Genomic DNA, 24,268 nt, shown 5'->3' on the forward strand with positions numbered 1-24,268 from the left:
AATTTTAGACCTCTATCGGTCACCCCTAAGCCTTATCTTTTCTAGTGTAAAGAGCACCCGTCTGCTCAGTCTTTCCTGATAAGCATTGCTTCTCAATTCTGCCACCATTCCAGTAAATCTTTTTAGCACCTTCTCTAGTGCCTCTATATTCCTTTTTACCAGATGAAGAGTTTAACTGCGCTGGGCTTATTAACCTATTAACCACTATTAGTAATAAAAACAAAAAATGCTGAAAACACTCAGCAGGTCTGGCAGCATCCATGGAGAGAGAAAGAGAGTTAACATTTCAGGTCAATGACCTTTCATCAGATCACGACATTTATTGATTTGTGTATCTGTACCCATCAGATCCCTCTCTCCCTCTACCCTATTTAGACACTTAATTTCCAAAGGACGTGTGATTTCCTGATCCTTCCTGTCAAAATGTAACACTTTGCACTTAATTATGTTAAAGTTCATGTGCCAATCACACCCCCCATTCTGCGAGTTTGTTAATAGAACCATAGAAATGTTACGACACAGAAAGCCCATTCAGCCCATCATATCTGCGCCAGCTGAAAAAGAAAAAAATAAACAAACTAGCTGCCCGTTTTAATCCCATCTCCTGGCACCTGGTCCGTAGCCTTGCAGGTTCCAGCACCTTAGGTGCAGATCCAGGTTCCTTTTAAATGAGTTAAGGGTTTCTGCCTCCACCATCAAACCAGGCAGTGAATTCCAGACACCCACCACCCCCTGGGTGAAGAAGTTTTACCTCATGCCCTCTCTAATCCTTCTACCAATCACCTTAAACGTGTGCCCCCCTGGTAATTGACCTCTCAACGAGGGGAAACAAGGCATCCCTGTCTGCTCTATCTACGTCCCTCATAATTTTGTACACCTCAATCAGGTCACCCCTCAGTTTCCTCGGTTCCAAGGAAAACAACCCCGGTGTATCCAATCTTTCCTCACAGCTGCAATTTTCAAGCCCTGGCAGCATTCTTACAAATCTCCTCTGTACTCTTTCCAGAGCAATTATGCCCTTCCTGTAATGTGAGCTGTACACAAAATTCCAGCTGTGGCCTAACCAGCAGTTTTATACAGTTCCATCATTACATCCCTGCTTTTGTATTCAACACCTCACCCAATAAAGGAAAACACTCCATGTGCTTTCTTTACCACATTATCCACCTGTTCTTTCACCTTCAACAACATGCACCCCAAGGTCCCTCACTTCCTTTACCCCTCCCAATATCCAGTAATATCTTTCTGTATTTGTCACAGTTCTCTTCTGCATCACACCCAAACAATTTATGTTGACCAAATTTCAAAATGGTGTTTCTGTTCCCTGAGCCTCCATTGTTTATGTAAATAGAGAATTACAGTGATCCTAACACCGATGCTTTTGGGCCAACCCTTCACACCTTTCACCAGCCTGAACAACTACCTTTAAGCCCTACTCTGCTTACTATACTCGACCTTTCTGTTATTACATCAGGAAATTTAATAACATTGGTGAAGGATGGTCATTTCTTTTGAAATCCATGCTAACCAACCTTTATTATATTTTCAGTTTCTCGATTTTCTCCATTAGATCTTTGGTAAAGATTCCACTCTCTTTCTTAACACTGATGCTATGTTAATTGGGATATAATTCCCTGGACTACTACTTGTCCTCTTTTTAAATTTAGGAATGACATTAGCTGTTCAGCACTTCATTGACACTATTTCTTTTCCAGTGATTCTTTTACATACTATTTTTTTCTCTAACTACTTTAAAATGCATAAGTCTGATGCAGTTCCCTCGACACTGCTCCATCAAACACAGGATTAATCATTTGGAGTTGCTGAATCTGGTGTGCAAATTTAACAGACGGCATTGTTTTCAATGTCACTGAAAGGCCTATGTTAACTCTCTAGTTCATCCCAGATTCAGACTGGGTTATGGTTTGGACCCTTCTGTTGTATTTGCTATCCCTGGGTTAGAAAGGAAGTAAAACAGCTAGGACTCCTTCTGATTCCTGCTCAGTGATGCCTGATGAAAGGTTTGTGAGTGGGCGTGTATGGGCAGGTAGGCGTGTGTGGGTGGATGCGAGAGAGAATGCATGTGTGCATGTGCCTTTTAGTGGCATATATGTGTCAGCATATGTGTGTGTTGTAGAGTGCAAGTGCCTCATTGCGTGTGTGTGTTAGTACATAGTATTGGATAGTGTCCTCCTCCTCAGCATTAACGCCTCTGACACAAACCAAATTGAAATTCTCAACAGAGATTTAATTTTGAACTTTTTCTGAGCTCATTTTGAATTTTCTAAACTTACTGTTAGTGTATTTAACAGTGTTGAGAATTGCCCCTTGGTGGTGATGTAGGGTTAGAATTGATCCAGCTGTATCTTGTTTGTAGTTCAGTTACTGGAATTCTAAGAATGGCAGGCTCTGGGAGTGTATATTAGGATAGATTTTCCCCCCAGTAAATTATCTGGAAAGATCCCTAAGTATGCTGTGTAAGAGATGTACCATATACCAAGCCCCCCATCTGTACTGTGGCACATTCCGTCCAGGGCTCTACAAACACCTCTCGCGTCTTACAGCTCGACAATGGAAAGCAAACTGATATCAGCTCATACTGTCACCCTAACCTCCATCTGCTACATCACAACTGCTGAACCATTTTATCATCTATGTTACTCAGTACAACCCTGAACTTGCTCCTTTCCTGCAGACTCTTCAACCTCTCTGCACCCCCAAGTCATTGCTGCCCCGCGTACCGCACACCCGACTCATCGGTGCCCCGCGTACCGCACACCCGACTCATCGGCGCCCCGCGTACCGCACACCCGACTCATCGGCGCCCCGCGTACCGCACACCCGACTCATCGGAGCCCCGCGTACCACACACCCGGCTCATCGGAGCCCCGCGTACCGCACACCCGACTCATCGGAGCCCCGCGTACCGCACACCCGACTCATCGGAGCCCCGCGTACCGCACACCCGACTCATCGGCGCCCCGCGTACCGCACACCCGGCTCATCGGCGCCCCGCGTACCGCACACCCGGCTCATCGGCGCCCCGCGTACCGCACACCCGGCTCATCGGCGCCCCGCGTACCGCACACCCGGCTCATCGGCGCCCCGCGTACCGCACACCCGGCTCATCGGCGCCCCGCGTACCGCACACCCGGCTCATCGGCGCCCCGCGTACCGCACACCCGGCTCATCGGCGCCCCGCGTACCGCAGACCCGACTCATCAGCGCCCCGCGTACCGCAGACCCGACTCATCGGCGCCCCGCGTACCGCAGACCCGACTCATCGGCACCCCGCGTACCGCAGATCCAGGTCATCAGCACCCCGCGTACCGCAGATCCGGCTCATCGGCGCCCCGCGAACCGCAGACCCGGCTCATCGGCACCCCGCGTACCGCAGATCCAGGTCATCGGCACCCCGCGTACCACAGATCTGGCTCATCGGCACCCCGCGTACCGCACACCCGGCTCATCGGCACCCCGTGTACCCCACACCCGGGTCATCGGCGCCCCGCGTACCACAGATCTGGCTCATCGGCACCCCGCGTACCACAGACCCGGGTCATCGGCGCCCCGCGCACTGGAGACTGGGTCACCATCGGTCTGATCAAACCACTTCCCATTCACTCCCATTGCAAATCATCCCAATGGACCCAAAGCCCCTCCAATTCCATCAAGTATTCATGATTAGCAACAAGAATCTTTGTTTTTTTTGACTCATGATTTATTTTTTTGCCTACGTCATTTAATATTTAATCTTTGAGAATTCCAGTAATAAGACTAATGGATGGGCACCCGATGAAGTATTTAACTGATGATGTTGAGACAGATGTAGTTGATTATCTGTTATTTATTATTTGGTCGCTGGAGCTAACAGCACCACGTTCCCGAGCATGAATTACAGCATCAAGTATAGCTGACAGCTGTCACATGTAAACATGGCACATAGCTTCCGGCATGTCTGTAAACCAAGAGGAGCTGTACAGTTGACCTTCATTAATCAGACTCAGTAGAGTGTTGACAGAATTCTTCAACCACAGTCACCATGTTGGAATATAATCTGGAAATTGTTCTTGGGCCAAGAAGTTGAAATCTGCATTACTTTTCCTTGGCTGGGCTAAGTGAAGGATTTGTCAGGAATGATTCATTTCAGAGACCCGATATCACCATGTAGCAGGGGGTGGATACAAAGTAAAGCTCCCTCTACACTGTCCCCACCAAACACTCCCAGGGCAGGTACAGCACGGGGTTAGATACAGAGTAAAGCTCCCTCTACACCGTCCCCATCAAACACTCCTAGGGCAGGTACAGCACGGGGTTAGATACAGTGTAAAGCTCCCTCTACACTGTCCCCATCAAACACTCCCAGGACAGGTACAGCACGGGGTTAGATACAGAGTAAAGCTCCCTCTACACTGTCCCCATCAAACACTCCCAGGACAGGTACAGCATGGGGTTAGATACAGAGTAAAGCTCCCTCTAAATCGTCCCCATCAAACACTCCCAGGACAGGTACAGCACGGGGTTAGATACAGAGTAAAGCTCCCTCTACACTGTCCCCATCAAACACTCCCAGGACAGGTACAGCACGGGGTTAGATACAGAGTAAAGCTCCCTCTACACTGTCCCCATCAAACACTCCCAGGACAGGTAGAGCACAGGGTTAGATACAGAGCATAGTTTACTCTACACTGTCCCCATCAAACACTCCCAGGACAGGTACAGCACGGGGTTAGATACAGAGTAAAGCTCCCTCTACACTGTCCTCATCAAACACTCCCAGGACAGGTACAACACGGCGTTAGATACAGAGTAAAGCTCCCTCTACACTGTCCTCATCCATCACTCCCAGGACAGGTACAGCACAGGGTTAGATACAGAGTAAAGCTCCCTCTACACCGTCCCCATCAAACACTCCCAGGTACAGGTACAGCACGGGGTTAGATACAGAGTAAAGCTCCCTCTACACTGTCCCCATCAAACACTCCCAGGACAGGTACAGTACGGGGTTAGATACAGAGTAAAGCTCCCTCTACACTGTCCTCATCAAACACTCCCTGCAGCATTATGACAGTTTCCTTTACCCATCCCAATGCCCCTGTGGCCTCTCAGATTTTGATATTCTGCTTCATTTGGAATTTGTGCTGTGGATTTAGTTTGCCCAAGCTCATTTAACACATGACCCTGGCAAGAATCATTCATTCTCTCTGTCTGCACTCGATTGAACCTTTGTCTCTATGTTGATAGGTCAGCCTCTATCTGCCTGCGTCAAGCTCTTCTGTGTCTGTGTTATATTCATCCCAGTCTCATTAATCTTAATGTGCTTCGTGGGAGTCACGATAAGACCCACCACCAGATGGTCAGTTTAATCGGAAGGAATTGTGCAGACTCCCAGTTGGAAATGAATAAATTGCACCTTTCATCTTTATCTTGGCTCGATCATGCTGGCTGCTGATTTGCCTGTTCCTTTGGGGTTACTGGGCAATCTATCAACATCCACTCGATCTTGAATTCTCTTAACAGGAATCTCCAGACACAGCAGTAGTGTTTGCACTCTGGTCGAAGGGTACAGATTTGCTAGCCAGTCTGTAGGTCCTTAATACCAGCCCAGGTTCCACAAATGGCAGCATTGCTCGAACCTGAAGTAGTGACACATCACAGCATACCAAAGGTAACACACCGTGACACACCACAACACACCGTGACACACCACAACACACCGTGACACACCACAACACACCGTGACATACCACAACACACCATGACACACCACAACACACCGCGACACACCACAACACACCGTGACACACCACAACACACCGCGACACACCACAACACACCGCGACACACCGCGACACACCACAACACTCCGCGACACACCGTGAAACACCGCAGCACACCACACCACAACACAACAGAGCATAGGTGACATACCAAAACACACCACAACACACCACAGGTGACACAATGACACATCACAACAGAGCACAGATAACACCATGACACACCCCAGCACACCGCAACGCACCACAGGTAACACACCACAGCACAGCACAGGTAGCACACCACAACACAGGTGACACATTACAGCACAGGTGACACACCACAGCATATGTGGCACACCTTGACACACCAGGGGTGCTATTGTGCCCACTCACTCAATTTGCTTCTCTGCTTTTTCACAGCGGGTTTTGTGTCACTTCAGGCAGAGGCTTTGATAGAGCTTCTGTTCATCATGGAGCATTGCCGTCTGGGGCTGAGGTTCAACCTTACGCTGGTGAAATACTTTTATCCTTGGTGTTACAGTACAATGGCTGTGATGTCAGAGATGCAACAACAACCTATATTTATATAGTGCCTTTAACATAGTAAAAATATACAGAATTGCAAGATGCAGGGGCTGGCCAGTGTGTTATACAGAACAGGGCTGGAGTCTGGACAGTGGGTTAAATAAATCATAGAATGTCTACAGCACATAAGGAAGCCATTTGGCTAATCCTGCCCTTACACCTCTCTCCAAGTAACTCAGTTAGTCCCACTTCCTTATCGTTTGCCCATAGCTGTGTAAATCTTTCCTCATCAAATAAATATTCAATTCCCTTTTGAAAATAATGATTGACCCTGTCTCCACCACACTCCCAGGCAGCACATTCCAGACCCTTGCCACTCACTGCATTAATAAAAAGGTGTGCTGAGGCTTCATTTTAAAAAGAGAGCAGGATGATTTCATTTTAAAAAGATGGTGGAGCGTGGGGCGACTTCATAAAGAGGCGCAAGAGGGAGAGCAGAGAGACTTCATAAAGAGCGTGAGAGGGAGAGAGCAGCGAGACTTCATAAAGAGTGCAAGAGGGAGAGGAGGCAACGATTGGTGGGTGACAGGTGAGTAAACACTTTATATGAAGTTTAAGGCATGTCAATGCAGCTCGGCCATGTGGAATGTGCATCCTGCCGAATGTGGGAAGCCGTGCAGGCACAAAGTGCCCTAGATGACCACATCTGCAGGAAGTGTCACCAGCTGCAGAAACTTGAGCTCCAGGTTACAGAACTTGAGCGGTGGCTGGAGTCACTGTGGTGCATCCCCAAGGCTGAGGATTACCTGGACAGCACATTTCGAGAGGTGGTCACACTGCAGCTAAGAAGTGCACAAGCAGAGAGGGAATGGGTGACCGCCAGAGTATCCAAGAGAAACAGGCAGGTAGTGCAGAAATCCCCTGAAGCTATCTTGCTCTCTAACCACTTTTCCATTTTGGATACTGGTGAGTGAGATGGTTCCTCAGAAGACTGTAGCAAGAGCCAAGTTCATGGCATCGTGGGTGGCTCAACTGCACAAGAGGGTAGGTGGAAAAGTGGAAGTACTATAGTGATAAGGGATTCCATAATTAGAGGAGTAGGCAGGTGTTTCTGTGGCTGTAGATGTGACTCCAGGATGGTATGTTGCCTCCCTGGTGCCAGGGTCAAGGATGTCACAGAGCGGCTGCAGGACATTCCCCAGGGGGAGGGTGAGCAGCCAGAGGTTGTGGTCCACATTGGGACCAATGACATAGGATAGAAAAGGGACATGGTCCTGAAAGCAGATTCTAGGGAGTTAGGAAGGAAATTGAAAAGCAGGACCTCAAGAACAGTGATCTCAGGATTACTCCCAGTGCCATGTGCTGATGAGCATAAGAATAGGAAGATTGAGCAGTTCAATGCGTGACTGGAGAAATTGATTAAGAAGGAGGGCTTTAGATTTCTGAGGCATTGAGACCGGTTCTAGGGCAGGTGGGGACCTGTACAAGAAGGACAGGTTACACCTTGACAGGACTGAGACTAATGGCCTTGTGAGGTTTGCTGGTGCTATTGGGGAGGGTTTAAACTAGATTGGCAGGGGGATGGGAACCTGAGGGGAAATTCAGAGAAGAGAGGAGAAAAACTGGCAGTGGGAAGTAGAGAAGTATTAACTAATAAGGAGGATATATCAGAGAGTAATATCAAGGTAAATAGAATACTTGGAGAGTTTGATAGAATTAGAGTAGGCTATGGTAAGTCACTTAAATGGGGTCAGAGCAAGGGGGAAAGTTAAAAAGCCTAAATCAGGATTAATGTGCATGTATGTAAATGCATGGAGTGTGATTAATAAGATTGGTGAACTACAGGCAAAGGTTGACAAATGGAACTATGATATTATTGATATTACAGAGACCTGGCTCAAAGAAGGACTGAACGTTAAGTGTTCCTGGGTACAAGGTATTTAGGAGAGACAGGATAGGAAGAAAAGGGGTTGGGAGTGGTAGTATTGATTAAGGATGGTATTCCAGTACTGGAGAGACAGGGTGTTCCAGTGGAGTAAAGCACAGAATCTCTCTGGCTAGAGGTAAGGAATGAAAAAGATGCAATAACATTGATCGGTGTAGCATATAAGACCACCAACTAGCGGAAGGGATGTAGAGAAACAAATTTGCTAAGAAATTACAGAAAGGTGCAAGAATTATAGAACAATTATAATGGGGGACTTCAATTATCCTAATATAGACTGGGATAAGAATAATGTGAAGGGACACGAAGGGCCAGAGTTCCTGGAGTGCGTTCAAAATAATTTTCTGCAGCAGTATGTTTCCAGTCCAACAAGAGGGCAGGCACTGTTGGATCTGGTTCTGGGGAATGAGTTGGTCCAAGTGGATCAAATATCAGTGGGAGAGCCTCTAGGGGACAGTGACCATTGTATCATAAGTTTCAGGTTGGCTATGGAGAAGGGCAAAGAGCAATCCAGAACAGGGATAATTAATTGGGGGAAAGCCAACTTCGATGGGATGAGAATGCACCTGAGTCGAGTGAGCTGGGATCAAATGTTGGCGGAAAAGACAGTGGCTGAACAATGGGCCACCTTCAAAGATAGTATTGCAAACAATGTCAAGGTATATTCCCTTGAAGGGGAAACGTAAGACAAATAAATCTAGGACACCCTGGAAGGCGAGACAGATAGAGGTGAAGATGAAAAGGAAGAAGCGCGTGTATGACAGATGTCAGGTAGAAAATACAATGGAGAATCAGGCTGAATATAGAAGGACCAGAGGGGAAGTGAAAAAACTAATCAGAAAAGCAAGGAGGGAGCATGAGAAGAGACTAGCGCTAACGTAAAAGGGAATCCCAATCTCTTTTATAAACATGTAAATAATAAAATGGTGGTAAAAAAAGTAGTGTCAATTAGGGATAAAAGAGGACACTTGCATTTGGAGGCAGGAGAAGTAGTGGAGGTATTAAACAAGTACTTTGCATTGTCCTTTACAAAGGAAGAGGATGCTACCTAGGCCGAGGTGAGAGACAAGGTAACTGGTACACTCAAGGAATTTACAATTGAGAAGGAAGGGGTGTTAGAAAGGCTATCTTTACTGAAAATTGAAAAAGTACCAGGATCAGATGAGATTCATCCGAGGATACAGAGGGAGGAGAGTGAATATTTCAGAGACCCTGGGGATAATCTTCCAGTCTTCCTTAGACACAAGGGTGGTGCTGGAGGACTGGAGAATTGTGGATGTTACACCCTTTGTTCAAAAAGAGGTGCAAGGATAATGCCAGCAACTACAGACCAGTCAGTTTGACTTCAGTCGTCAGGAAACTTCTGGAAACTATAACTCGGGACAAAATTAAGGAAAGCCAGCATGGATTCATCAAGAGAAAATCATGTTTAACTATCTTGCTGGAGTTTTTTGGGGAGGTACCAGAGAAGGTTGATAAGAGCAATGCTGTTAATGTGGTGTGTATAGGTTTTCAAAAGGTATTTGATATAGTGTCACACAATAGACTTGTGAGCAAAATTCTAGCTCATGGAATAAAAGGGAGAGTAGGCACTTGGATAAGAAATTGGCTGAGTGACAGGAAACAGAGAGTAGTGATAAATGGTTGTTTTTCAGATTGGAGGAAGGTCTATCGTGGAGTTCCCCCCGGGGCCAGTGTTGGGACCCTTGCTCTTGATATATATTAATAGACTGTGGTATGCAGGGCATGATTTTCAAAATTTGCAGATGATACAAAGATTGGAAGCATTATCAACTGTGATGAGGATAGTCTTGAACTAATGGCAGCTGAAGTTCAATGCAGAGAAGTGTGAGGTGATTCATTTTGGCAGGAGGAAAATGGAGAGACAGGGAAAAATAAAGGGAGAAACTAAAGGAGGTGTAGAAACAGAGAGACCTCGGTGTATATGTACATAATCATTGAAGGTGGCAAGGCATGCTGAGAGAGCAGTTAATAAAGCATATGGTATCCTAGGTTTTATTAATAGGGGCATTGGGTACAAGAGTTAAGGTGGTCATGTTAAACTTGTATAAGACACTAGTTAGGCTTCATTTGGAGTACTGCATCCAGTCCTGGGCACCATTCTTGAGGAAGGATGTGAAGGCATTTGAGAGAGTACAGAGGAGATTCACAAGAATGATTCCAGGGATAAACGACTGTAACCATGAGAATAGATTGGAGAGGTTGGATCTGTTTTCTTTGGAGAAAAGAAGGGTGATAGGAGACATGACAGAGGTATTCAAGATCCTGAGGGGTATGGGCAGGGTAAATATTGAGGAACTGTTACCACTCAAGAGAACATCAAGAACTAGAGGGCACAGATTCAAAATAATGGGCAAAAGGTGTAGAAGTGATGTGAGGAATTTATTTATTTTTTAACTAGAGGGTGATTGGAGTCTGGAACAAACTTCCTGAGAGGGTGATGGAGGTAGGTTCGATCGAGGTATTCAAAAGGGAATTGGATTGCTACCTGAAAAGAGAGAATGTGCAAGGTTACGGGGATAAGGCAGTGGAGTGGGATGAGGTAGAATGCTCTTTCTAGCGAGCCAGTGCAGACTCGATGGGCCAAATGGCCACCTGCACGGTAAAGATTCTGTGATTCTCATGTCACATTTGGTTCTTTTGCCCTCCACTTTAAACTGATGAACACTGGTTCTCGACCTTTCCGCCAATGGGAACAGTTTCTCCCTATTGATCTTCCCCAGATACCTCAAGGTTTTGAAAGTTTCTGTCAAATCTCTTCTCAACCTTCTCTTCCCCAAGGAGAATAGCCCTCTCTTCTCCAGTCTTTTTTTGTAACTGAAGTTCCCCATCCCTGGAACCATTCTCATGAATCTTTTCTGTACACTCTAATGCTTTCACATCCTAACTAAAATGCAGTGCACAAAACTGGATGCAATCCCCCAGTTGAGGTTGAAACAGTGCTTTATAAACATCATAACTTCATAACTTGAAGTTATCATAGTTCATCATAACTTGTTTGTTTTTGTACTCTATGGCTCTACTTCTAAAGCTCAGGATCCCATATGTTTTATTCACCATTTTCTCAACCTGTCCTGTCACCTTGAAGGATATGTGCTCTTGTAAATCCAGGTCCCTCTGCTCCTGCACCCCCATTAGAATCGTACCTTTTATTTTACATTGTCTCTCCACATTTTCCTACCGAAATGAATCAATTCACAGTTCTCTGCATTAAATTTCATCTGCCCCAGTTCTCCGCCCATTCCACCATCCTGTCTATGTCCTCCTCACAGTTCACAATACTCCCAAGTTTTGTGTCATCTGCAAGTTTTGAGGCTGTGCCCTGTATACCCAAGTTTAGGTCATTAATATCGATCATGAAAAGTAGGAGTCTTGGTGCCGATCCCTGGAAACCCCACTGTATACCTTCCTCCAGCCTGAAAAACAACTGTTCACCTCTACTCGGCTCCTCGCCTCTCAGTCAACTTCATAACCACTGTTCTTTCTTATTCCTTGGGCTTTAACTTTGCTGACAAGCCTGTTTTCCAGACAAGCCTGTGGCACATTATCAGAAGTCTTTTAGAAGTCCATGTGCCCCACATCAAACACATTACCCTCTCTGTTACTTCATCAAAACACCCAATCAAGTTAGTTAAACACACTTTTTTGATTTTAATAAAACTTTAATAACTTTGACTTTAATAAATCTTTGCTGACTTTGCTTAATTAATCAGCGTTTGTCCAAGTGACTGTTAATTTTGCCCTGGATTATCGTTTCTAACAGTTTTTCCAACACTGAGATTAAATTGACTGGCCTGTCTTTGCTGGGTTTATTCTTACACAATTGTAGTTGTAAACAGGGAGGGCATGACTGAGTCTCATCCTTTTTGAACAAGGGTGTAACATTTGCAATTGTCTGGCCCTCTGGCATTGCCCCGAGTCTAAGGAGAGTTGGGGGATTATGGCCAGTGCCTCCACAATTTCCACCCTTGCTGCCCTCAGTATCCTCAGACGCTTCTCATCCAGCCCTGGTGACTTGTGAACTTTTAAGTATAGCCAGCCTTTCTAATACCTCCTCTTTGTCAATTTTGAACCCATCAAGTGTCTCAACTACTCCCTCATCCACTATGACTTGGGTAGCATCTTCCTTGGTAAAGGCAGATGCAAAGTATTCATTTAGAATTTAGGAAGGGAGGTGAGAGTGACTGCCCTTGTTATCAAGGCAGCATTTGGCCCTGACAAAATTGAAGTCAATGGGAATCTAGTAAAACTCTCCATTGTTTGGAGTCATACCTAGCACAAAGGAAGATGGTTGTGGTTGTTGAGGTCAGTCATCTCAGTCCCAAGACATCACTGCAGGAGTTCCTCAGGGTAGTGTCCTAGGCCCAACCATCTTCAGCTGCTTCATCAATGACTTTCCCTTCATCTTGAGGTCAGAAGTGGGGATGTTCACTGATGATTGCACAATGTTCAGCACCATTCGCGACCCCTCAGATACTGAGGCAGTCATGTCTATATGCAGCAAGACCTGGGCAATATTCATTTTTTAAAAAAGAGCTTTGAAGAAGGATCATACAGACTCGAAATGTTAACTCTGTTTCTTTCTCCCAGATGCAGTCAGACCTGCTGAGTTATTCCTGCATTTTCTGTTTTTATTTCTGGACAATATTCAGATTGATAAGTAACATTTGTGCTGCTCAAGTGTCAGGCAATGACCAGTTCCAACAAGAGAGAATCTAACCATCACCCCTTGACATTCAATGGATTACCATTGCCGAATTCCCCACTATCAACATCCTGGAGGTTACCATTGACCAGAAACTGAACTGGACCAGCCATTTAAATACTGTGCCTATAAGAGGAGGTCAGACACTGGGAATTCTATGGCAAGTGACTCACCTGCCGACTTGACACCATCCAGGACAAATCAGCCCGCTTGATTGGCACCCTATCCACCATCTTAAGCATTCACTCCCTTCAGCATCGATGCCTAGTGGCAGCAGTGTGTACCATCGACAAGATACATTGCACCAGCTCCCCAAAGCTCCCTTGACAGCACCTTCCAAACATAAGAAATAGGACCAGGAGTAGACTATTCGGGCCCTTGAGCCTGCTTCACCATTCAATAAGACCATGACTGATGATCTTGTGATTTGATTTCCACATCGACCCCCCCCCCCCCCCCCCCCCCTCCTCCTCTTACGAGAAAGGCCTGGAGTCTGGACAGTTCTCTGTCTTGTACAGAGCTTGCTTTGGGTGTTGAGGGCCAACAATGTAAATGTTCAGAAGCAGTTGTAAACAGGGAGGGCATGACTGAGTCTCATCCTTTTGTGTATAACCAGACTGAAACAGATGTCAGGGGACTGCCATTAACATTCCTGCCAGTAGGAATTGAATCTAATTGGAAACGATTATTCTGGCAATGCTGCTATGCATTTGGAAAGTAAAACAGGTTCCTTCTGAAAACAAATCAGAACTGGTTGGTCTGTATAAAGAGGGAAAGAAAAGTGAATCCGGACCTAGAGGAATAGAATACAAGGGGGTAGAAATCATGCTTCAGCTGTACAAAACCCTGCTTAGACTATATAAAATACTGTGAGGTGTTCTGGACACCACACCTTAGGAAGGATATGTTGGTCTTGGAGGGAGTGCAGCATAGATTTACCAGGACAATACCAGGACTGTGTCAAGAAAACAAGAAATTGTAATATTTATCTTCTGGTCACAACACTGTCATATTTCTTATGTACTGGAAGACAGGCTGTTAGGGGTTGTAAATATGGTAATTGACGTAAGAGCCAGAGTGACTGCAAGAGTCTAAAACCAACAGGTTTTGATATGTTAATGAACCAAAAGGAACTTCAATCAGAATTTTACATAAAGCAAAAGCAAGAGTAGTTTTGAATTGAGTTGTTTTAGTTCAAAGGGGGATATATGCAGTTTGTAAAAGATATGAGTAAGTGAGATAAAGATAGGGTAAATTTGTTTTTGATAAGCCTAAAAGCTAGAGTAAAGAAACGAGTTTCATCTATTCTGGGAAGAAAGCATTTCTGAAGAGACTGGTTGAGACAATAGAGGAATCAAAGGGAAGGAAATACTGAAGCCTATGTGAGTGGATAGCTGTTTAGATCTTCCAGAAGACAGCAGGATAGCTGGTCAGAACTTCTAGAAGACAGTGTGAACAAGGCCAGACTGAAAGAAGCAATTGCTGGCATCCTGAGAGGACACCCCAAAGATAAAGGCACTGTGTGGTATAAATTACTAGAATCCTATAGATTTTGAAATCGATAAAGATAGTTGCTGAACAGAAAAAGGGAAGGTTAGCTCTGAGGGTAGTTAAGATCTTGTGGAACTGTTTTAAAGTACTGTTTACTGTGTGGAGCCATTCACATGTTTAAGTGTAATTGTGTTTTTTTTTGCTTTTTTAAAAAAAAAGTTTTGTATAAAATCATCACAAGTAGTCATTGGTATTTAGAAATTGGTCAATCCCTGCTTCAAACATACTCATTTCCTGATTTCAGAACCTCTCCTCATACTATACAAATTGCAAAAACTATTTTGGCTGCTGTTTCAATCCCTTTTGGATTTGGGCAGCTCAGCATTTACCATCAGCTGTGCCATAACAAAATTGGGGGCTCGCCCAGGATATTAAAATAATAATTCCTTGATTGGCTTGGAATTGGTGAATTTAAAGGCAACGCGGGTGAGGAGTATACTGAACCAGGAGAGGTTTAAACCAGTAAGGTTTAAAAATGGGAGACTGCAAAGTGGCTTTAGCAGCTGTTTCAAGTTTCCCTTTGGGATTTGGGTAGCTCAACATATACCATCAGCCATGCCGTAACAACTGCAAAGAGAGATTACTCAAATTAGGGTTGTATTCTCTGGAATTTAGAAGGTTAAGAGGGATTTGTTCAAAGCTTTCAATATATTAAGTGCAACAGGTAAGCAGATAGAGAGAAACTATTTCTGCTAGTTGGGGAATCTGGGGCTAGTAGGCAAAGTCTAAATGGGTCTAAATGCTGGCCTAGCCAGTGCCATTCACATCCCATGAGAGAATAAAAAAAAATAGAGCCAGACCTTTCAGGAGTGAAATTAGCAAATACTTCTGCGCACAAAGGGTGATGGAAATTTGGAACTCACTTGTGCAAACGGCAATTGATAGTTTTAATATCAACTTTTGAACTACCGAGATTGGTAGCTTGTTGTTACCCAAAAGGTATTAAAGGAAATGAAAGGGCAAAGTGTGTATCAGGACTTAGGTCGCAGATCAGCCATGATCTCATTCGATGGTGAAACAGGCTAGAGGGGTTGAATGGCCTCCTCTTGTTTCCATGCTCCTAGAAGAATTTTTCTGAGGTATTGAATTAAAACTGATGAGTCGTTAGTCCCATCATGAGTACTGATCCTGTGCGTTCCTGGGTGTTGTACAGTAATGCTGTGCATTTTTGGGTGTTGTGCAATACAGCTTTGCACTGTTGGGTGTGGTACAGTGATGCTCTGTGTAGTTGGGTGCTGCACAGTGATGCTGCGTGTTGGGTGTTGTGTGGTGATGCTGTGCTTGGTTGTTGTACGAAAAGCTGTGCATTGTTGGGTGTTCCTAACTCCCTAAAATCTGCTTTCTAGGACCACATCTCTCTTCATACCTATGTCGTTGATACCAATGAGGACCACAACCTCTGGCTGTTCACCCTGCTCCCCCCCCCCCCCCACCCCCCCCCCCCCCCCCAAGAGGGATGCCCTGCAGCAGCTTCATGACATCCTTGACCCTGGCACCAGGGAGGCAATATACCATCCTGGAGTCACGTTTACTGCCACAGAAATGCCCATCTGATGATCTGACTATTGAATCCCCTCTCACTGTTGCTCTTCCACTTTTTTTCTTCCCCCCTTATGCAGCTGAGCCACCTGTGGTTCCACAGACGTAGCTCTGGCTGCACTCCCATGAGGAAACATCGGTATCCACAACGGAAAACCCATTAGCAAGCAAGATGGCCTCCTGCCCTACCTGCCTGGTTCTCTTAGACTGCCTGGGGGGGTCACCAATTCCCTCCCTGCTTGAATGCTCCTAACCTGCAGTGTGACCACCTCCCTAAATGTGTATTATGCCCAGTCCCTGGATGAGGTCCCCCAATTTGTTATGATCCCGGACGAGATTCCCCAAATTATTATGCTCCCGGGTGAGGAGGAATGAACTGGCTGCCTTTCTTTGTTCATCACCCTTGGTTGGTCGCAACAAGGTTAATTTAAAACGGATCCCTTCCCTTGTAGACACCTTTTCCCTTTTTAGAAGGAGCCAATTTAACCAGACTTTCTTGAGTCAAAGGCAGAACGAGTTTATTAGTTACTAAAACACAAGAGAAAAAAATAATAAAAATACAACACACATACACACAGATTAGAAATGAGAAGTGAGTCCAAAAAGAAGATATGCGGATCAGTCTTTGGCTTGTCCACGTGGAGTAGATGGCGAGCTGTAGCAGCTGTTAAGTTGGATGATCCCGGTAGAGCTGACTTTGGCAGCTGAGCAGTTGGTTTGGAGATTCTTGGTACTGCAGGTCAGCTGAAAGGAGTTGCCCTGTTTCCTCCTCAGCAGTGGCTTTGCTGACTTGTGACTTATTTCCAGCAATCGGAGAGAGAGAGACTTCTTTTCTTTTTTACCTGCAAGCGCAGGGATGCCTAGCTGATATTCTTTAGCTGTGACCTTTGTAGCACACACTAGTACAGTAGAATTAGAACACCAGACTAGCACAGAGAGACCAGGGTTGCATTCGGCTTTTTAACCCCTTTTCTTGTGTATTTCTGGAAGGGAAAAAACAAACATGTCTTTCGTCCAGACCTGCTTCCTTTCAACTCAGATCATGCCCTCAGTCTGGGATATAACCCAACAGGCCACGGTTTCTGCTGAGATGGTAATCAGTTTCTATTATCTCCGCAAACACAGGAAATTACAGTTTAGTCTTTGCATTGCCTCTCTTCCTTTAAAGTGTCGTCTCTGCCTGATGTCGGTCTTGACACATTTTTAGGTGCAACATTTCATTCTCCCTGAGCTAGTTGGTCAAGTGTAATCCACATAGGAATTTTCCAGCAAGTGATTACTTTACAGTCTCAGCCAGTATGTCCTTTTTTAAAAACACACATATGTCTTTCTTAAAAGTTCGATATGTCCGTAAGTAATTTGGGGCTACAATCCATTGTCATGACATGTGCTTTCCATGTGTTCCTCAGCTTCGCGGATGCACCTGAGTGACTCCAGCTGCCGCTCAAGTCCCGAAACCCGGAGCTCAAGCTTTTGCAGCTGGCGACACTTCTTGCAGATGTGCTTGTCTAGGACACATGGTGCGTCCACGACTTCCCACATACTGCAAGATGTACATTCCACTGGGCCGAGCTGACCTGCCATACCGTAACTTTAAAAGCTATTTATTACAATTAGAATAAGTGTATAACTTACTGTACCAGTCACTCACCAATTAGCTTCTTCCCTTGTATCATAGTAAGAGCCAACTATTGGAGACTGAAAAAAGGTAGAAAAGGAAAGGAGAAACTCCCTCACAGAACTCCCCCACTCACCAAACTCCCACTTTGCACTCTGTGCATCCAAAGCAGAACTCCAGCGCAGATTATTTTTTTAAGCAGCATTTCTGTGATTTATTTAATTCCATTTCCAATGATAGAATGGGGTATGCAATCACACAATACAATACAGAGGTGCTCCATCTTCATAAGACCCATGTAATATAAAAATTGCAACATTAAACAGTTTTAATGGACAAGAGGATGGATCATAGCCGTTCATGATTTATGAAAATATTCCCCCAGCCTCCCCAGTTGAAGCTGTCAAGAGCCCAGGGTGAGGCAGTGACGAGCTGGTTTGGGTCCTCTTCCGAAAGGAAGACACTTGTCCGATGTTAGCTGTTGTACAGTGACACTGTGCGTTGCTGGGTGGTATATAATGACGCTGTGCATTGTTGGGTGTTGTACAGTGAGGCTGTGCATTGTTGGGTGTTGTACAATAATGCACATTGGGTGTTGTACAGTGAGGCTGTGCATTGTTGGGTGTTGTACAATAATGCACATTGGGTGTTGTACAGTGAGGCTGTGCATTGTTGGGTGTTGTACAGTGAGGCTGTGCAATGTTGGGTGTTGTACAGTGATACTGTGCATTGTTAGGTGTTGTACAGTGAGGCTGTGCATTGTTGGGTGTTGTACAGTGAGGCTGTGCAATGTTGGGTGTTGTACAGTGATATTGTGCATTGTTAGGTGTTGTACAGAGAGGCTGTGCATTGTTGGGTGTTGTACAGTAATGCTGCACATTGGGTGTTGTACAGTGAGGCTGTGCATTGTTGGGTGTTGTACAGTGAGGCTGTGCATTGTTGGGTGTTGTACAGTGAGGCTGTGCATTGTTGGATGTTGTACAGTGAGGCTGTGCATTGGGTGTTGTACAGTAACACTGCATTGGGTGTTGTACAGTACAATTGTGCATTGGGTGTTGTACAGTAACACTGTGCATTGGGTGTTGTACAGTGAGGCTGCGTGTTGGGCGTTGTACAGTGGGGCTGCGCGTTGGGTGTTATACAGTGGGGCTGCGCGTTGGGTGTTATACAGTGGGGCTGCGCGTTGGGTGTTGTACAGTGAGGCTGCATGTTGATGGGTGTTATACAGTGGGACTGCGTGTTGGGTGTTATACAGTGAGGCTGCGTGTTGATGGGTGTTGTGCAGTGGGGCTGCGCGTTGTTGGTTGTTATACAGTGAGTCTGCGTGTTGATGGGTGTTGTGCAGTGGGGCTGCGCGTTGTTGGGTGTTATACAGTGGGGCTGCGCATGGGGTGTTGTACAGTGAGGCTGCATGTTGATGGGTGTTATACAGTGGGGCTGCATGTTGTTGGGCATTGTACAGTGGGGCTGCGCGTTGGGTATTATACAGTGGGGCTGCGCATTGGGTGTTGTACAGTGAGGCTGCATGTTGATGGGTGTTGTACAGTGGGACTGCGTGTTGTTGGGTGTTGTACAGTGGGGCTGCATGTTGTTGGGCGTTGTACAGTGGGGCTGCGCGTTGGGTGTTATACAGTGGGGCTGCGCGTTGGGTGTTGTACAGTGAGGCTGCGTGTTGGGTGTTATACAGTGAGGCTGCGTGTTGATGGGTGTTGTGCAGTGGGGCTGCGCGTTGTTGGGTGTTATACAGTGGGGCTGCGCATGGGGTGTTGTACAGTGAGGCTGCATGTTGATGGGTGTTATACAGTGGGACTGCGTGTTGGGTGTTGTACAGTGGGACTGCGTGTTGGGTGTTGTACAGTGGGGCTGCGTGTTGGGTGTTGTACAGTGAGGCTGCGTGTTGGGTGTTGTACAGTGAGGCTGCGTGTTGGGTGTTGTACAGTGAGGCTGCGTGGTGGGTGTTGTACAGTGAGGCTGCATGTTGGGTGTTGTACAGTGGGATTGCGTGTTGGGTGTTGTACAGTGGGACTGCGTGTTGGGTGTTGTACAGTGGGACTGCGTGTTGGGTGTTGTACAGTGAGGCTGCGTGTTGGGTGTTGTACAGTGAGGCTGCGTGTTGGGTGTTGTACAGTGGGGCTGCGTGTTGGGTGTTGTACAGTGGGGCTGCGTGTTGGGTGTTGTACAGTGGGATTGCGTGTTGGGTGTTGTACAGTGAGGCTGCATGTTGATGGGTGTTATACAGTGGGACTGCGTGTTGGGTGTTATACAGTGAGGCTGCGTGTTGATGGGTGTTGTGCAGTGGGGCTGCGCGTTGTTGGGTGTTATACAGTGAGTCTGCGTGTTGATGGGTGTTGTGCAGTGGGTCTGCGCGTTGTTGGGTGTTATACAGTGGGGCTGCGCATGGGGTGTTGTACAGTGAGGCTGCATGTTGATGGGTGTTATACAGTGGGGCTGCATGTTGTTGGGCGTTGTACAGTGGGGCTGCGCGTTGGGTGTTATACAGTGGGGCTGCGCATTGGGTGTTGTACAGTGAGGCTGCATGTTGATGGGTGTTGTACAGTGGGACTGTGTGTTGTTGGGTGTTGTACAGTGGGGCTGCATGTTGTTGGGCGTTGTACAGTGGGGCTGCGCGTTGGGTGTTATACAGTGGGGCTGCGCGTTGGGTGTTGTACAGTGAGGCTGCGTGTTGGGTGTTATACAGTGAGGCTGCGTGTTGATGGGTGTTGTGCAGTGGGGCTGCGCGTTGTTGGGTGTTATACAGTGGGGCTGCGCATGGGGTGTTGTACAGTGGGGCTGCATGTTGATGGGTGTTATACAGTGGGACTGCGTGTTGGGTGTTGTTCAGTGGGATTGCGTGTTGGGTGTTGTACAGTGGGGCTGCGTGTTGGGTGTTGTACAGTGAGGCTGCGTGTTGGGTGTTGTACAGTGAGGCTGCGTGGTGGGTGTTGTACAGTGAGGCTGCGTGTTGGGTGTTGTACAGTGGGATTGCGTGTTGGGTGTTGTACAGTGGGACTGCGTGTTGGGTGTTGTACAGTGAGGCTGCGTGTTGGGTGTTGTACAGTGAGGCTGCGTGTTGGGTGTTATACAGTGGGGCTGTGTGTTGGGTGTTGTACAGTGAGGCTACGTGTTGGGTGTTGTACAGTGGGATTGCGTGTTGGGTGTTGTACAGTGGGACTGCGTGTTGGGTGTTGTACAGTGAGGCTGCGTGTTGGGTGTTGTACAGTGAGGCTGCGTGTTGGGTGTTATACAGTGGGGCTGTGTGTTGGGTGTTGTACAGTGAGGCTACGTGTTGGGTGTTGTACAGTGGGATTGCGTGTTGGGTGTTGTACAGTGGGGCTGTGTTGGGTGTTGTACAGTGGGGCTGCGTGTTGGATGTTGTACAGTGGGGCTGCGTGTTGGGTGTTGTACAGTGGGGCTGCGTGTTGGGTGTTGTACAGTGGGATTGCGTGTTGGGTGTTGTACAGTGGGGCTGCGTGTTGGGTGTTGTACAGTGGGGCTGCGTGTTGGGTGTTGTACAGTGAGGCTGCGTGTTGGGTGTTGTACAGTGGGGCTGCGTGTTGGGTGTTGTACAGTGAGGCTGCGTGTTGGGTGTTGTACAGTGGGGCTGCGTGTTGGGTGTTGTACAGTGAGGCTGCGTGTTGGGTGTTGTACAGTGGGGCTGCGTGTTGGGTGTTGTACAGTGGGGCTGCGTGTTGGGTGTTGTACAGTGGGGCTGCGTGTTGGGTGTTGTACAGTGGGATTGCGTGTTGGGTGTTGTACAGTGGGACTGCGTGTTGGGTGTTGTACAGTGGGACTGCGTGTTGGGTGTTGTACAGCGGGACTGCGTGTTGTTGGATGTCATTCAGTGATGATCGCTGTATGGTTTGAAAAGTTCCTGGTGTTTGTTCTTACTATTCAGGCTCCCCCTCTTGTTCACCAGGCTTTGAGAAGTTTCCAGACAGCGCTGCACATGTGCCCGAATGAGAGCTCATTGTGGGAGGATGACCTGGCCTGGGCATTGGAGCTGCGGAGGAAACAGCAGGAGGTTGGCGAGGATGTTACTGCGGAGGGAGGGGTCCAGAGACAGGAACCCGCCAGACAGCTGCCGGACTACGACTTTGAGAGCGACGAGCTGGTGGAGGCGTGTGCAGCTATTGCAGAGAGGGACAGGCGTCCAGCAGTGACCAGGACCAGCATCTTCATCACTGCATCGCAGGGAACGGAGTGTGTGACTGAGACAGCTGGTCGACCGAGACAGGGAGATCAAAATTTCATCCAGGCACGATAGCATCAGCCTCTCGCTACACTGCACGGCCCACTAGACAGCCATGTGTCCCGCTCTTTTTCTCGAAGGGTCCGTGAGTTCTCAATGTTTGCTGCCTCGCCCCGGGTGTGTGTAATGGCATCTCACTGTCCGCTGGAATAAGTGGCCTGGTTTCCATGGCATCCTCCCCATCCACACTGGCAGTTTATAATCATCATTGCACTCAGCTTGGTAACCGCTTAAACCAGTCTCCCCTCTTTCTACATCCAACAGGTATAGATCGTTTGGGATGGAGGAGGGGAAGAGAGGAAGTGTGCACTTCCTCTTTATACTGTTGACCTTACGACATTCTCCATGTAGTTCCTGTGCTCTTTGCACTGCTATAGTGTAGCCGAACCCACAATAACTGTCCCTCAAGGTAATCTCCCGGAACCACCAGTACCACATGGTGATCTCCCGGAACCACCAGTACCACATGGTGATCTCCCTAGATATAGATGCTCCCTCGTGGTGTTCCCCCAGAGTTGCTGACTCTCATGATAATCTCCCAGTGATCTGATAGTCCCTCATGGTGATCTCTGGGGCTCGGGTGATCCCTCATGGTGATCTCTGGGGTTCGGGTGGTCCCTCATGGTGATCTCTGGGGTTCGGGTGGTCCCTCATGGTGATATCTGGGGCTTGGGTGATCCCTCATGGTGATCTCTGAGGCTCAGATAGTCCCTCATGGTGATCTCTGGGGCTCAGGTGATCCCTCATGGTGATCTCTGGGGCTCGGGTGATCCCTCATGGTGATCTCTGGGGTTCGGGTGGTCCCTCATGGTGATCTCTGGGGTTCGGGTGGTCCCTCATGGTGATCTCTGGGGCTCAGATAGTCCCTCATGGTGATCTCTGGGACTCGGGTGATCCCTCATGGTGATATCTGGGGCTTGGGTGATCCCTCATGGTGATCTCTGAGGCTCAGATAGTCCCTCATGGTGATCTCTGGGGCTCAGGTGATCCCGCATGGTGATCTCTGGGGCTCAGGTGATCCCTCATGGTGATCTCTGGGGCTCAGATAGTCCCTCATGGTGATCTCTGGGGCTCGGGTGATCCCTCATAGTGATCTCTGGGGTTCAGGCGATCCCTCGTGGTGATCTTTGGGGCTCGGACGGTTCCTCATGGTGATCTCTGGGGTTCGGGCGATCCCTCATGGTGATCTCTGGGGCTCGGGTGATCCCTCGTGGTGATCTCTGGGGCTCGGGTGATCCCTCATGGTGATCTCTGGGGCTCGGGTGATCCCTCGTGGTGATCTCTGGGGCTCGGGTGATCCCTCGTGGTGATCTCTGGGGCTCAGGTGGTCCCTCATGGTGATCTCTGGGGCTCGGGTGATCCCTCATGGTGATCTCTGGGGCTCGGGTGATCCCTCATGGTGATCTCTGGGGCTCGGACAGACCGTTATGTGATCTCCGGGGCTCGGCCAACATCTCTGTCAACTCATTGGTTTGTATTTTGTGCTGTGTGCTTTTCCTTGGCTGTCCGTCTGTAGGTTAACCAGGCCCACAATCGCCAACTCTGAGTGGGTGTATTCCTGAGGTAGTGTCACATGACTACAAACCACCACACTCCCATCATTGGTCAGCCGACACACCAATGCTCAGTCAAACCGCTTTTAACCCATCTCCATTAGTTTTATCAGTAATGAAAGAAAGTGCTAAAAGAAAATAATCCAGTTATTGTGTGTATCAGTCCCTAGGATTTACCTCCTGATTTAATCTCACTCTCATGGAGATTAATCTTCAATTTGTGATTACACCATGACATTCCCTGAGAGTTGGTGATACTGGACTGGCCTGAAGCATCTACACAACCTGATTTATGCTGTACAGTACACTTAGAATAAAGTATTACATTATTAACAGATACACTATATGTCGAGTTTTCGTCTTTTCATTTGCCCGTTATAGAGAAAAAGAAAGAGACCATTGATCTATTCAAGCCAGACCCACCATCATAGAATCTCCCCACCCATTTAATCCCCTCCCACAGCCCCATGTACACTCTCCCCCTATCACTGACTCTACCCCCCATTTAATCCCCTCCCACAGCCCCATGTACACTCTCCCCCTATCACTGACTCTACCCACCCATTTAATCCCCTCCCACACCCCCATGTACACTCTCCCCCTATCACTGACTCTACCCACCCATTTAATCCCCTCCCACACCCCCATGTACACTCTCCCCCTATCACTGACTCTACCCACCCATTTAATCCCCTCCCACAGCCCCATGTACACTCTCCCCCTATCACTGACTCTACCCACCCATTTAATCCCCTCTCACAGCCCCATGTACACTCTCCCCCTATCACTGACGCTACCCA

At 47.3% G+C, this 24,268-nt stretch overlaps 1 protein-coding gene across 4 annotated transcripts in view; it reads left to right on the forward strand.

The window, feature by feature from the left end:
* Positions 1–23,508, forward strand: part of ttc33 (tetratricopeptide repeat domain 33) — a 76,641-nt gene extending 53,133 nt beyond the window's left edge. For 2 of the 4 annotated variants that reach the window (XM_078560280.1, XM_078560289.1), the window contains one exon: positions 21,583–23,508. In XM_078560280.1, coding sequence (XP_078416406.1) covers positions 21,583–21,930 — 348 coding nt within the window. In that variant the 3' untranslated portion in view covers positions 21,931–23,508. Of the gene's footprint in view, positions 1–21,561 lie in introns of all 4 variants that reach the window. The other 2 variants (XR_013579219.1, XM_078560268.1) reach the window with 2 other exon arrangements.
* Positions 23,509–24,268: the final 760 nt, after the last annotated feature.

The sequence above is a fragment of the Cetorhinus maximus genome, chromosome 2 (assembly GCF_964194155.1).
Source record: "Cetorhinus maximus chromosome 2, sCetMax3.hap1.1, whole genome shotgun sequence".
Classification (NCBI taxonomy): domain Eukaryota; kingdom Metazoa; phylum Chordata; class Chondrichthyes; order Lamniformes; family Cetorhinidae; genus Cetorhinus; species Cetorhinus maximus.